Below are 15,924 nucleotides of genomic sequence, written 5' to 3'. Positions count from 1 at the left end.
AGGGTTCCCAAATGGCGTATGGAGACAATTTGCATGAGATTGCAAAGCTGACGTTATTCACCTAGATCTGATCTTCTATTCTGTTTGTAAGCATGTGACAGGCTTGTCAGAGTGATCTTCCAGGAAGTATGATTTCCTCCACCATGCAATAAACTAATAGGAACAGATATTCCACCACAGCTGGAATAGCTTTTAGAACATTCTTTATACAAACTCATGAAAAGTAACCAAAAAAAAAATCAGCGGATGCAAGCCTTTGTTGCAGTAGAGACATCAGTATTAATGTTGAACAAGCATTTGTTTTCCCTTTGAGACAAATAAACAAGAGTATGGCTTCTGTTACACGAAGAACACTGTGTGATTGTGTCTGATCCTATGTTTCTATCTAAAACTGACTTTTTACTCAGATACTCTGACGGGGATCTCACTTTAATTTATCCGAATGGGGATGCATGTAGTTCTGGCTTTCAGAGAATGACTGTCATAAACTTTGAGTGCAACAGAACAGCAGGTGAGTTTAACAAGCTGTGATGACTCTGCTCGGGGTTTGATTTCTGTGCTTGCTAGAAGACCTTATGTTCAAAGGAATGCATGTTTTGAGCTACAGCTAACACAAGGAATTAATATTGGTAGAGTCAGTACTAATTTCCATGGCTGCCAGGATTGTTTTGTGCTGTGTAGTGGCACTGAGATTCTAAATTTACATTGATCAAGAATATTGAGATATAAAAGAGCCTCATTTCCTAGCCAACAGGAAAAAACAAAACCAAAACCACCAACCAAACAAGACCCAACAAAAAACAAACCAAACAAAGCCAGAACCCAAAACCACACAAAAACCCCAAACAAACAAAACCCCCAAACAAACAAACAAAGCACAAATGCAGGTCCTGTGCAGCAAAAGGATTTTTATCTTCCTTGCTCATTACTGGTCCTCAAGTCTCCTTGCTTTTCTCCCCCTCTCCACTGGCAACCTGACATCTGTTTATCCATCTTTGTTGTTAAGGCAATGATGGCAGAGGAACTCCAGTGTTTACGGGTGAAGTGGACTGCACCTATTTTTTCACTTGGCATACAAAATACGCATGTGTTAAAGAAAAAGAAGATCTCCTCTGCAGAGCTGCTGATAAGAGAAAACACTATGACTTGTCACCTCTGACCCGCATTTCAGGTATGGCAATGACAACTAGCTTTCTGTTACTTTTGTCCTGAGTTTACATATCATCTCTAATGCAGTTTTTTAGCTGAACATCGTAGAGGTCTTTTTCCAAGCAAAGCGATTCTGTGATTTATCAGCTTTTGCTTTTCTGTGAATTTCTGGGGTTTGCTTCTCTCATCCCAAAAGGAGTGAGTATCATATGAAAGTAGCTGTATCTGTGACCGCCTTGCTTGCTGTCATCTTAAGTTGTTTTAAATATGGGTTGTTTTTTGTGATAAAAAAGCCATTTTGACATGGAGATGCTAGAACAATTAAACTGGATGACTTGTTCCTAATAACCCCCTGTATTTCAGAGTCAGCCCAGAACTGGGAAGCTGTGGACAGTAGCTTTTCAGAGGCAGGGAGGAAGCATTATTACATCAATGTCTGCCATAAAGTGTTGAAGAGAGGAGGAGCTTCCAGCTGCCCAGATGATGCTGCTATTTGTTCTGTAGGTGAGTAGTTTTGGTGTTGTGTGTGGGGGTGCCTTTTTTTATGTTTGTTTTTTAGGGTTTTTTTTAAGGCTTGGCACTTCTTCTGCAAATGGGTTTGGCTGCCTAGGGTGCCATCAGTTATTTGAGGAAACAGAAGTTAGGAGCATGTTTATCAAGTGTTCCCAAAGACATTAGAAGAATGATGCAAGTTGCCTTTTTTAACTAAAGAACTCCAGGGTTTGTAGCATGGTTTTGTTGAGGTGAAAACAAGCTCCAAGTGGTATGCTTTCTTAAGACTTTCCATTTGGCTAGTTAATATTATCTTATTAGTGTGAACTTCACTTCTTTCTGGGGAAACAAAAGTGATTTATTTACTGTCTTTACAGATAAGCAAAACAGGAGTCAGAATCTTGGAACATTTGTATCTTCTCCTAAGAAGGTTGGAGAAAATATTCAACTTACTTATTCAAATGGAGACAGCTGTGGTGTTAACAAAAGAATCAAAACTGTCATCACTCTTATGTGCAGACCAGGTGAGAATATCCATACCCTGTTCTCTGATCCAGTTAAAAAATGGAGTTTAATATGTCCAGGCATGACTGCTAAATATTAGCATGAGCCTTTGTCTTTTATCTCCTTCTGTGCAAAAGCTGAAGCATTGTGGGTTGTTTTATTAGATGATAACAGTGTAATTGCAGGTATCTAGCTCTGTTCGCCTTTTATACAAGTACTCTTTTAAAGACTCTAAAGTCTCTTGAACTAAGATGCTTCCAAACATGATGAAAGTATGTTTAAGCATTTAAAGCTCCACAAATACTTGGAAGCTATACAAAGCACTTTCTATCCCTAGATTGTCTTGATGGGAAAGACAGGTTCTGAACTGAGATTAGACACTTGAACCTTCTCTTCCAATAAATACATTTTGTGTCTACACTGCTTGCAGTTTACAAAAAGAATCAGCATTTGCAGAATTTGTTAATGTTGTTGTAATAGCCTGCTAGTTTAACCAACTACTGGGGAAATGGGAAACCTGTATTCCTCTACCTCGGTCTGAGGAAGCTGAATCCTCCAAGTGTGCTGGCTGTTAGGAAGTAGTGGATAACCTGATCCTAATAAAGCTGTTGCTTTGTGTACCAAAGCAAACAATTTTTGAAGAGTGTGGTAGTACTCAGGAACAGACTTAGCAGTGCATCTTTACTTCTGGGCTAAACTTCTATTGTGGGGAAGAGGATACAAAGAACCTGTGGTTCTGTTTACTCCTCATTTGCAGAGGAGAGGTACTTTAACAGTTAATCTTGGTCTGCTGTTGGGGAGCAGTTAGTGGTCCTAGGCTTAAATTCCAATTTCCTTTTGGCAGCCTGACTGTACATGTAACACTTTGCTTTTGTGATACCAGGTGACCTAGAAAGTGCTCCAATCCTAATGTCTGAGGGTGACTGTTCATACGCGTTTGATTGGTACACTGCTGCTGCCTGTGTCCTGTCTAAAACTGAAGGGGATAACTGTCAAGTCTCTGATCCTCAGGCAGGTATGTATTTATGTTCAGCAAACTGAAAGGTCATGAGAGTAGAACTTCTGTCACAACTCTGGGTCCTTTTGATGTGCAAGAACAAAGCGAGTTCAGCCTAAGTGTAAGCACCTATTAGAGCACAGCAGTTTTCAGAATGTGTATGGAACGTCAGAGCAGCATGAACTTAATATTCCCCTAGTGTGTGTAGAGGAAAATAGGTGTAATCTATATTTTAAACTAGTAAATCTCTATAAGAAAACATGCTTTTTGTATGTCCAGATAGCTTCTGGAGCAATAATTACCTGGAAGGAGACTTTATATGGGGGGAGGTGAACTAGCCGTATGACTGATAGAATCAACATCTATGAGAGATGGCAGGAAAAAATTAAACTGATGAAGTTTATTCCTTCTTGATTAGGGTTCTCTTTTGATTTATCACCTCTGGCCAAGAAAAATGGGCACTATATAGTTAATACTACTGAATACCTGTTTTACATAAATGTCTGTGGCAGTGTGCCGGATGAGTTGTGTCACACAAAATCAGCAGCATGCCAAGTAGCACAGAGGTGAGTAACTCTACTTCTCTTGTCTGTAATAGAAGATCTCTTGTTGCATGATGTGTTGTCTGTGTGTAACAGTGAACAATTTGCATGTAAAATAATTACTGTGCTGCCTGCAACAGATTCAGGTAATTTGCATGCAAAATATTATTTGGTAGTGCAGTAATTATGCTGCCAGATGTTTCAAGTGAAGTGCACAGCCATGTAATCTTGCTTACAGCTAGCTTTTGAGATTGAATGAGTGTGTCCATTGCTCCTCCTTGTGTTTCCCGTAGGGACTGTAAGCTGTGGGTTAACTGGTGCAGTTCTATTAAGCCAAACCACAATCTGAATTCAGTGTCAGCTGGATTCCAAGAGCTGACCTAAAGAAGCACTGCTGCACTGAGGATAAGCAGTGGCTGCCTTGTGCAGAGGTAGAGCCCAGTGCTTGGAGAGTGTTCTGTATTTCCATTGCTGAAAGTGCTGGACAGGCCCAGTCTCTGCATGTACTTCTACTCTGACAGCATTGTTGGTCTCACCTTTTACAAACCACGTCTGAGATAGTCTCTACAGTTCAGGTTCTGGGTCAGACTGTTGCCAGATACGTGGTACAGTGCAAACACATACAGCTATAGTTGGCTGTATCTCAGTTAACTTCTAGCCAAGGAGAGTTCACTGCAGACACTGAAAACCTTCTGCAGAGCAAGGTGATCAAACTCAGTCTATTAGAGCCAGTGTTAAGTCAGAGTAAAGAAAGGCTCCTGAACTAAAGGTGGTCCTGAGTTAAGAGCTGGTGCAGGCAGTTTTCTTCTCTGAGTGAGAAGACTTGCTGTTGAGCAGTGCTAGGTCTTCTAGGTATTGGTGTGGAACCAGTATGAGCACAGCATTATGGTGTCTGCAGTTTGAATTCTACTCTGGAGAACAGGAACTTGATATTTCTGTCAGTCTTCTAGAGAAGAGAGTGTTAAAGCTATCTAGATATCTAAGCAAGGTACAATTCCCTTTGCTTTTCAAAGAAAGACACCTGTTCATGTTTTAAGTTTCTTTTTGGCAGCATTCTATTCATCCTAGCTTGCTTATGTCTAATCAGTCTTAATGTTTTTGTCTTATGGTGTCTTTTACGAACTCACCTGTGTGCTTACTGCAGATGACTTATCTTAAGAGAGAATTAACTTTGCATTCTGTTCAGTCTCAAACCCCACTTTCTCTTTTCTAGTAAGGATCAGGTTTGGAGTCTTGGATTGCCCAGTTCCAGACTTTCATATTATGATGGTCTGATTCAGTTGACCTACAAAAATGGTACAGCATACAATAATGAGAAGAAAACGCAGCGATCTACCCTTATAACTTTCCTGTGTGACCGTCAGGCTGGAATAGGTCAGCCTGAATACCAGGTAAGAAGTTCTATGTGAAGGACGGAAGGATCTCCATCCGCAAATCCTGACAATAATTGCTGCTAGGCCAGAGCAAACACAGCTTCAAGGACAGAAATATCCATTATCTATAAAGCAGACTAAGATAAGTAGTTATTTCTCTTGATATATCAGCCTCTTGTTGCAGCCATAGAGCTTGACCACTGAACAGTGAGCTCTTCACTTGGATCCAGGTTCTTCATTCTTCTCTAGTCTCTGGGCAATGTAATTACTGGTGCTTTTGATCATCTTGTATTTCTAGCTGAAAAAAAGAAACAAACAAACAAAACCTGACTGAGAAATAACAAGTAGTAGGGCGATGCATCCTGTAGCACAGCAGACAGCAGTTACATTGCTCTAGTTGCTCGGTTCTATGATTTTTGGAAAGAGTATTTTTGACACAGGAAATGAGAGGATCTACAACAAAACAGACCTAGAGATATCAATCTGAGAAGATATATCCCAAAACCAAGGAAATAACAAGATTAACATATAAAGGAGTAGCTGTGATTCACAGACTGTTCTGTGCGGAAAGCCTCACTGATCTATTCTGCTGGTTTTTAGATAGAAGATAAGTATACCTACAACTTCAGGTGGTACACTGAACATGCTTGTCCTGAAATGCCACTGGAATGTGTTGTGACTGATCCCAACACCATGGATCAATATGACTTGTCAAGGTAGGAAGGTAACATATACAATGTAACTTGGCTATTCTGCTTTAGTGTTCTGGCTGATGGTTTAGCACTGGATGAAGTTGGTTTCCTATGTAGACAGCATCAGAAACTTCATCTGTTTTAATGATCGTAACTGCAGGTATCTTGAAATAAAAGACAATATTTTCCTCTAATATACTGACTTGCCTCCTATGACATAAGTTGACTTTTTGGGGTGGTGTTGCTTAATAAAAGCATATTACTTTGTCAACCATACTCTAATTCCAAGAAGTATTCTTTTTAATTGTAACACTTAAATATAAGGGGAAGGGGCTGGTTGCTCTGTTTCTTGAGACTGACAGAGAAAGCTAGGCAGAATCTGTGAAGAAAGTTGTCTTATTATAGAACTTTCTCTTCCTGCTCAGCTTAGCAAAATCGGAGAAGAGAGGTGAAAACTGGTATGCCATGGATAATTCCAGACCAAGCGAGCGCAAGAAGTATTACATAAACGTCTGTCGACCACTGCTCGCTGTCCCAGGATGCGACCGGCGAGCATCTGTCTGTCAGATGGAATATCGGCATGATCAGGTGAGTAGCCTTTCTGTCCCAGCTTGGAGATGGTTTGCCAAGCGAGTGAGATCAAGTGGTATACAAGACAGGCACATGAATTCTGGCTTCTTTGTGCAAAATACTGTGGTATTTGTGGATCTGTAATCTTGGCATAATTATTGCAGAGTGGTAGACCTCCTGTCCGCATCTTCAAAGACAAAAACTTGAATTTTTACAGGTGTTCCAATGTTGCGTTTGACATGCATGATTGTCCTGTGTTGCAGAGGCAGACAAAGTGCATCTCTTCTTTGTAAACTGTTGTGGTCTCAGAGACTGCCAGCATTGCTTTTGGAACAGACTGCTCTCATGGATATTCTGTCTTGCTTCTGGTTTGTTTTAGGTTGATCTGTAGAAGAAATGTGTTTAAAGATTCTTCATCACCCACCCCTCTGAGCTCTCTTTGGCTTTGAGGAACAATCAGGCAGAAATTGCCAAGAAAAAAAAAACAAGGGGTGGTGGTGGTTATGGGCTTCTACTTCTAAGTTTCCTTGAAGTGTAACATGAGACCGTGCTGATAGGCTGGATAGACACTTTGCCCAAGGCATGGCTTCAGTGCTGCTCAAAGCTGTAGGGAATGTTGAACTAGATGCTCACGAACCTGTCCTAATTCCTTCTGTAAAACAGAGAGAACACCTTTGCCTCCATACTGTTGAAGAGCATGTGTGAGTGTACAGCACTGTCATGGCACTTGAGCTAAAATATTACAAGTTCCCCGTGCTCGCATTAGTCAGTGTTGTGTAAGGCTGGTTACTTTACATGTGAAGACACATTAGGGCTTCATTGACTTCATTGCTGAAGACACTGGAGTAGAAAGTGAGCACTTCGGGTCAACCTAAATGCAGAGTTGTTTAAAAAAAAAAAAAGGGAAAGTCTTTGTGGACAGAGCTGCTTTGGAGGGGTATTCTGTTTGTTGCTGTTGCTAAGTTAAAATATAGGGTGTTTCAAAAGGTGGACCAAATTTGAAATCACTATTGCTTTGAAATTGGGTCTATCTCTTTGAATCACTCTGTAGTTTCTTAAAAGTAGGAAACATCAGTTATCTTGTAGAAGTTAAGATTAGTTTGGACCTTGGTGCTAGCAACTACTGTTGTTCTGATGCAGAGTTTCTGCTAGTGCTTTTTAGGCTTTGTTAAGATCAACTCTAAGAATGCCCAGGGGCTTCCACATGCTTGTATTTTAAAGGGCTGTACAAATTAAATCCTACTTATTGTGCATGAGGCACAGACTTCCCTAAATTCCAAAGCTGTGTAGCTGGTGAGATGAGGAAGGTGCACTATGGGCACCTTATTGTACTAAAAATAAAAAGCAAACCACGTGGGCTTGTGAAGCTTGTCTATTAAATATGTGAAACCTAAGTACGGAATGGGGGAGAAATATAGGGGGATCTCTACACCTTTGTTATCTTCAAGGCTCTCAAGATAACCTTCTGTAGACAAGGTTATTGTGGTAGATATTTTCTTTTTGACTGCAGCTCCTCACTTGACTTTAGAATTGCTGACATGCTTTTCTTTGTTTCTAGGTTTCTTACTCTGAAGTCACCTCTATTAGTAACCTTGGTGTTGCCAGCAAAGAACTTGTAGTTGAAAGACCTGGACACATTTTTCTAACCTATGCAAATGGCTCTGTGTGCATTGATGCTGATGGAAAGAAAACTACTTACACCACCACCATCCACTTCATCTGTTCCAGGGGCACTCTTGTAAGGACAAATGATCTTTCAGGTGTTGCTTCATCATAATAGGTTTTCCATCATATAATGTGAAGCTACATGGAGATGTGTAGTGTATAGCAAATGCATGACAAGGGAGACTTCTTGAGGACTTAAAATAGAAATATAAAAACAAAGCCGATTTAGATGCTAAAGAAGAGTGTGCCTCAGACTGAGTATTTTATCATAAGCAAGAACTAGTTATAAAGAAACAGCCTTAGTGGACAGTGGTATTTCAGACTAGTCTAATTAGCATGAAAAATACATGAGGACTTAAGACTGAAGAATTATACATGCAAACATTGCAGACCCTCTTAAGGGAGGGAAAATATTGTAAAGTGCATCTTGCAGGCTTAGATTCCGCATCTTCTGAAGCTTGTTGATTCTAGATACATTCTTCAATCTATAAAGCTTTTGCTGATACAACTGCACATACTGAAGTTTAGGCTGAGGGGATCATTAGACTGAAGCTTGACTAGATTCGTTCTTGCTGATTTGTGAATCTGCAGGTCTTATTCCCTTCACAAATGACACCTTCAGTCCAAGAGGTATGGTGAAAATCTGTGACTTGGAGCAATTATCAACTGTTTGATTTTTGTCTGAGAACACTGAAATGAAGTGTATATAATTAATACTTCTATTACCTTTTATTATAGCGGAAAACTTTTTGAAGCTAAGACTGAAGCAAGTCTGGTTATGCAAGTCTAGATTCAGTATTGAATTTGATCAAAATGGTTGGATGTCCTATTCAGTTCTTTGCTAAAGCTTCATGACATGCTAAGTGTTTAGCTAGGCAAGGTTCTCAGCGGTGACCTTCAAAGAGGAGAGGGAAGCAGGATGGGAATTGTGTGCATTTGTAGTTAAGTCTTTTAGAAAAACCTGACAGTTTCTGATGAAGTGGAATCTCAAACATGAGGAGGTGTTGGCTGTTACACTTACTCTGGTCTTCTCTCTGCAATCTGTTTCCAGAGTAGCAGCCCGCGGTTTATAGCTATTCAGGAATGTGTGGCCACATTCTTATGGGAAACTGAGGCTGCGTGTCCAATCAAGGAAACAAAAGATGATTCTCAGGTGAGAAAGGGAGAGATAATTGTATTCGTAGTCTCAACATACTGGGTTTTTTTCTGTCTCTTCTGGTTGCTGTATTTAAATGACAAAACTAATTACAGTGAAGTCTGAAGTTTATAATGATGGAGCTTTGTCATATTGTATTGCTTTCTCTTTGAAGTGTTCCTGAGATAAGTAACTTCTGACCAAAGTATTCAAGTGCTCTCTTGAGAGAATAACTTACTAGCTGTGGCACTGTTTCATTCTCTTACAAGGTTGCTAGTAAAACAGAGTTCATATGTGAGGATATATGTTATCTTTCTTTGTGCATAGATCATCAAATGAGGCACTTTTTATTTTTTTTACCCTGAGCTACTCAGTTGCTTCTATTACACTTCACAGGTCTCAAGCACATCAGTGTGAAAACAACCCTCAGTTAAAATTTCCTTGCTCTTAGCTAACTTGATAGATGTCATCTGTTAAATTGTATTTTGATATGTTGATATGTGGCTGATGTCAATGGACAACTACGCAAAAGAAGTGAATGAAGTGTTGCTACCGCGAGAGCTGTATTTGGGTTGCCCAAATTAAGTTTCTGATTGATATGCAGTCTAGGAATGTATGTAATTCGCTACTTTGGCTCTTTAAACAAATTAAGAGGTAAAACTTAAGCAGAAGAAATGCAGAAGGAGAAAATAATACTGTTGTAATACTTTTTTTTTCCAGTCCTGTTCTGTGCGAGATCCAAACACTGGTTTTCTGTTCAATCTGCAGCCATTAGCTTCTGAAAAAGGCTATATGGCTTCTGGCATTGGGAAGAAATTCTTGGTAAGGATTCTGACTATACAGCTTCTTGCTTATAGATGCTGTTGTTGCATTTTTTCCAGTCTTAGTGAGCAAGTGGAGGTTTGGCTCAGTCCTTTCATGAAATTTGAGTTGACAGGGAAGTACTGTGCTTGAGAGAAAGAATGAAAGATAACTTGATTCATCTCTGATGGTCTTAAAAGCGTCAAACTTCTGGTTCTTAGCAAACATAAAGTAGCTGCACTTTCGAGGCTGTGCATGTTTTTCCAGTTATGGACTTTGTTGCATAACACCAGTTTATTTGCTGATACTGAAGAAATGGACAGTGGAAGCCTTAATGCAATCTGCATGTATCAGTTGTCCTAGGCTGTCCACAGATACTACTGTAGTGTTTTTTAGTTTAAGAATAAACTTGCTAAACTACATCCTGTACTTCTAGTGGGGAGAATTTGTGGACCCTGTAAACTGAAGATTGAGGATATTGTTCCAGTATTATAGTTGGTTGTCTTGCAATCTAGAAATGACAGACATATCATGCTGTTTGAAATAGTTCATGACAATTGAGTTCTACTGATGTAGAAATGGTTCTGTGGACCTCATTTTTATGATACAGTTAATACAGTGTACACCCACATTTTTCAAAACTTCTAGCTAAACATTTGTGGACCGATGCCGATGTGTGGTAATGTCAATGGCAAAATAGCTGCTGGCTGTGAAGCAGAAAATCTGACATCGGTGAGGACAGTAGAATTGGACAAAACCCTGTATCTTTCTGGTGAAGGGTTTCTGACTCTTACCTACAGAGGTCCTCTTCATGTGCAATCAGGTGAGTTCAGGAAATACGCAGTGGCAATGGATTCTGATATTGTACAAACTTTCTGTGAATAGTCTTAATTCCTCCCTTTGTTCATGTACTAAAACCTACAGGTCTTGGTGTTTAGTCACTTAAATAAGCTAGTTCATATGAAAATTTTAGGGAGAAATCAGATCATGCAGAATGCTGGTGGCTCAGTTTTCGGTAATACAAATGCATTTGTAAACTTCTGGAAAAAGACCAAATACAGTACAGGATTTTGTTTTCCTTACTGAGTAGGTGAAAAATATTTTTTCTTACATGAAGAAATTGATAGTTACATTTGGAAAACAAGCAAAATGAACTCTGGCTCTCTATGTCTGGTCATTACTTTAAGCAGTTTCATTAATAACGCTCTAAAGTTGTTTATATCTTAACAACAAAAGTTTTTTAGGAAAATGGGGTTTTGGCTGCTATGGTGATACATCTTATTTTCCCAGTTGTGACCTTTTTTGTACCTAATATACGATGGGCAACAACTCTCCTGTGTTTTGCTTTGAGAGCTTCTACCATTTTGATAACACTAGATACACTGACAAATACTACTCCTCTCCATAATTCTACTGTTTCTTGTGGGCTGTGGAAAGGAGAACTAAAGAGGACTTAACATATGCTGTTTAAATAGTATCAGTGCAAACATTATGCTGAACTTCTTACAAGCGAACAAAATCTCTGAACCCAAAACTTTGCTATGTGTGATGTAATTTACAGGTTGCTGGTACAGCGGTCTTGGTGTTTTATAAGTTTTCTGTTTTTTCAAATGTATCATGTCAAAGACCTAGGAAGCACAGGTCAATGAAGGTAACTGTGCTCTTGAAATGTGTCAAGGCATTCGGATCTCCCATTTTGAAGGGGCAGTTGTGGCTGCTAGGCAGTTCAGTGAGGTGTCTAAAGAAGGCTTGTATATTTGCAGCTAAAATAAAACAAACAAAACCCAACCAAACAACAAACAAACGAAAAAGCCCAGAAGATACCCACAAAACCTCAACAACCACCAACCTCAAACAAAAACAACCAACGAAACAAAAAAATAAGGTAGTGTTTTTCTTGAAGCAGTTAGTAACAAGAAACTGTTAGAAAATTTTGAAGTGTTAGCTTGAACTTTTAATATTCCTGAGTGAACCAGCAGCAGATAAGTGTGTGTTTTGCAGGAACATCAGACACGTTCACAGTGACTTTCATCTGTAATGATTCATATCCTGGAGAGCTTAAGTTTGTGCGTGAAGAGATAAACAGTGCATTGAACATCCATGATACTTTTTTTGAGTTTCACACAGCTCTAGCCTGTGCTCCTGCTCCTGTAGACTGCCAGGTTACAGGTAAGTACCTGGAGTTTGGGTGGGCTCAGTCCAACAAATCTTGGAGAGGGAGGGGATGTAATTTGTTTGAAGCAGACCTACCTTACAAAGACAGGCAAGAAGCTAATGTGGATCACAGTGGTAAACTTAAGAGAGCTGATAATGGCTGTGAAAACCTTTAATCCTTACCATGACTGGGTGCTGCTTCAGCCCAACTCTGAAGAAAATGGGTCAATTTAGTATTGGGCTCTGGAAAAATGTGCCTTTGAATTGTGGAGTAGTTACTTGTGGGAAGTAACTGCCCAGGGAACTCTGTTCTACATTTGGTGCAGTTACGTTTTATGGCAACAGCACCGTCTCTCAATGACTATCTGATGTGATTCTGAAAATTACTTTGAATTATGTGTGATTTCAAACCCACTACTGCTGCAAGTATCTAATAGGTCATCTTTCAGCTTACTGCATGTACCACATCTCTTTCAGATGCTGCTGGCAATGAGTATGACCTAAGTGACTTGAGCAAAGAAGGTGAACCATGGGTTGCTATAGACACTTCAAGGGAAGCAAAGAAGCGAACATTTTTCTTGAATGTGTGCAAGCCTTTGCCCTATGTGCCTGGATGCCCTGGTAAGCCAAGTGGCAAGCATTTCTTAACTTATGCCTTCTGATGCCTTATATATCTGATATTATCTGATGCCTTAACTTATGCCTTCTATACCTTATATGCCTATATGCCTGTTCAGTCACTGAACTTGCATAGACATGAGTGAGGTATGTCAAGGGTATAATAAAAAGAGTTTCTCAAATTGAGAGTAAACTTAGTGCTCATCAGGACTCTTGTGTTGGGATGTGTGGGAACGCATTTTGGAAAAATGCATTTCAGAAAAATGCATTGAGGGCAGTATTTGCTAGTATGCTTTTTTTTTTCTTTTTTTTTTCTTTTTTTTTTTTTTAAGGAAGGAGGGAAAGTTAAACGTTGAAGCCTCCTAACTGAATCTGGAATGAGAAGCTTATGCCATGTCTCACTGTGCTTTTAGCCAGTTTGATTTATTTAAACTGTTGCTGTAGTCTTCTATCAGTCTGTGGGAGCAGATAACCTAATGCAGTTTTAAAGATTTCAGTGAATGCAGGAGAGTAACTTGTTCTGTTCCTCAAAAGGTTTAGGCACACAATGTCTCTATGAAAACACTTCTGTTGTGTTCTGCTTCAGGAGTCTGAGACAGTCTGCTTTAATGCCCAAAGCTCTCTTAAAGTTACTCCAGTATGTTATTTTACAGGTTAACTCTGGTTGTCAAAGCCTTCAACTAAAATACAAGCTTTTTCTTTTTCCTGTAGGTGGTGCCATAGGATCTTGTGTGAAATACACTGATAAAAGCAATAACCTCGGAGTCATTCAGATAAGCCCACAGGCTGCTACTGATGGGTCATTAAGCATTATTTACTTGAATGGTGACACGTGCAAAGACAAGAAGCGTTATTCGACACGTATAATCTTCCAGTGTGATCAAACAATGGTAATTTTCTGTGCCAGTTGCTATTAATGAGGATTTTAGAGCTTGAACTTATTGTAACAAAAAAGACAGCGTTTATTCCTCTTGGAATGGAGAAGCTAGTTCTAAGAAGTGATATCTTGTGTACAGGCTTTTCCCTTGTCTCTCCTTACAACTGCTTTCCTGAGCCTGTACTACAGTGAACTCTATCATGAAATCCTGTGAGCCACCAAAAGAAGCTCTTTGCTGAAAATGAGTACTGAAATTTGATTATAGAAATCTTGAACTGTGCAACTACAAAAAAAAAAAGCATTCTGCATATATGTTTTGAGACTTGCAGAGTAATTGTTAGTAAACCTTCTTCACGTAGCTCTTTTCTGTAGGGATCACCGGTGTTTGAGCAAGAAGATGACTGTGAGTTCGTATTTGTTTGGAGAACCTTGGCAGCGTGTCCTGTTCACAAAGCAGAAGGTAAATGTAGTTATTTGAGCTTTAAAATATCAAACAAATCTGTGTAAGAAGTGAAGCTGTTTGTTTCTTGCCCTGTGAATCTTTCTGTAAAAGGTGTTGGCATGTGGAGGGATGTCTCTTCTGATCTTTAAGCCAACTAAGAATCATATCTAACATTAAAAGTACATCTTAGGTTGACAGGCAAACGTACTTCCCTGTCTAGGGAAAGAAGATAAAGTAATAGTTCCATCTCTGAATTATAGTACTACCTTGTTAAATCACAGGTAGATTTCCTAGTGTCATGTAAATCTTAAAAATCTGGTTTCATGAGAACGCAGTCGATCCTCTGCCTGGCAAGTCATTCCTTGTTCCCCCACTGATGTCTGGAAGCTGCACTGTAAGTTTGACCCTTGATAGACAATGGTGGAGGAACCAGCGGGGACAGTATCAGGATTTTACAGTTCACTTCAGGACATGCAGGAAGTAATCACAGGTTCTAATTCAAGTACTCAGTTGACTCTTAGATGGGAAGTTGAATGTGCAGGTATCTTTTCTGCCCTTGCAGGCTTTGTTTTGCAACTTGTAGATAATGCCTTGCAAAACATCCAGACTTCCTGTAAAGGATCTGTTGCAACAGTCCTAGATGTTATTGAAACCACCAGTGATCTTGTGTGGCATAAGAGGAATGTTTACAAGCTGTTGCTCTGTAGCACACAGTTACTGTGCAGGTCACTGGTGACAAGAGTTGTGCTTTTGAAGGGAGAGAAAATATCTTTAACTTGGTACCAACTTGTTGGATGGTTGAGGAGAGCATAATAATAATGGGATACAATCTGATAGCTTTTTTTAAAACTTCAGAATATTGAGCAAAGGGTCAGTTTATAAGTGAGGACTCAATCAGCAGCTAAGTTACTGATGTGTATCAGCTGATTAGACTCCTGAAACTAGAATTTTCCCAAACCTTTTCTGTATGCATCTTGATAGACCCGTAAGCTGTAGCTAATGCTTTCTATGATCAATTGTTTCCTAACTTGGCAAACTTCATAGCTGTTAAAAGAAGACGCAAGATTGACCTCTAGGACAACTTTTGCTTTGGCCTTGTGACCTCGCTGTTCTTTCCAGATAATTAAACATGTGCTGGACTTGGTGTCTTGTTCTGTATTTAACTTTCAGCATGGCTGAGGGAAGAACCTGTGAGGCCATTTTGAGGTATATTTTAAACTACAGTGTGACTTCTGCATCTTGCTTTAATGACAGTTATAAAGTCAATGTTCTGTTTGTAGCTTAGTTGCATAGTTCTAGATATTGGTGACTTCCCAAAACAAGCTGCTTAGCTGGACTAAAATGGTTCTTCAGTGTTACTGCTCTGAAGTGCCAGGTACTCATTTTTGTGGCCTCTTTTGTTCCAGTAAGCCTTAATTGTCCTAAGTGTATTTGGCATGGCTCATAGATATTAAATTGTATTTTAAATTCTTAACTTTTCTTTAAAGGAGAGGATTGCAAGGTGAAAGATCCAAGGTACGGTCATGTTTATAACCTGAAGCCACTTTCCAATAAAGACATTAAAGTGAGTACAGATGAGTATGACTACTACTTCAGAGTTTGTGGAGAAATATCAGTACCTTGCAAAAAAGAGGCTCACGGTGTGTCATCGTGTCAAGTTAAGAAGATGGAAAATAATTTCAGAAAAGTAGCAGGTATAGCACTTGATTGGAAAGAAATTACAGAATGGGAATATTAATCAGCATGGGATTGAAGCAACTGTGTGACACAACAGGGGTTCTGGCTGATATTGTAGGGTGCTTCATCTTGTAAGATGTACTGCTTTTGCTTTGTGTGCAGATAAAATGTCATGTATGTAGTTACCTTGACACACAATTAGGAATGGGCTCGAGCCTGCTGTAGTGGAGTAGTAC

General features: G+C 39.5%; 1 protein-coding gene across 1 annotated transcript in view; it reads left to right on the top strand.

The window, feature by feature from the left end:
• The window catches only part of IGF2R (insulin like growth factor 2 receptor), a gene marked incomplete at its 5' end in the record, with an annotated part of 58,638 nt that overhangs the window by 21,863 nt on the left and 20,851 nt on the right, over nt 1-15,924 (top strand). Inside the window, 18 exon segments of the mRNA XM_082049867.1 lie at nt 408-511; nt 1,007-1,171; nt 1,513-1,653; nt 2,019-2,165; nt 3,029-3,160; nt 3,561-3,708; nt 4,898-5,075; nt 5,658-5,773; nt 6,175-6,337; nt 7,878-8,057; nt 9,036-9,137; nt 9,840-9,941; nt 10,569-10,743; nt 11,922-12,089; nt 12,552-12,695; nt 13,404-13,582; nt 13,942-14,029; nt 15,499-15,705. Of these exon segments, the coding sequence (XP_081905993.1) occupies nt 408-511; nt 1,007-1,171; nt 1,513-1,653; nt 2,019-2,165; nt 3,029-3,160; nt 3,561-3,708; nt 4,898-5,075; nt 5,658-5,773; nt 6,175-6,337; nt 7,878-8,057; nt 9,036-9,137; nt 9,840-9,941; nt 10,569-10,743; nt 11,922-12,089; nt 12,552-12,695; nt 13,404-13,582; nt 13,942-14,029; nt 15,499-15,705 (2,639 nt within the window).

The sequence above is a fragment of the Streptopelia decaocto genome (assembly GCF_964273445.1).
Source record: "Streptopelia decaocto genome assembly, chromosome: 3".
Lineage (NCBI taxonomy): Eukaryota > Metazoa > Chordata > Aves > Columbiformes > Columbidae > Streptopelia > Streptopelia decaocto.
This window is presented reverse-complemented; position numbering and strand designations above follow the sequence as displayed.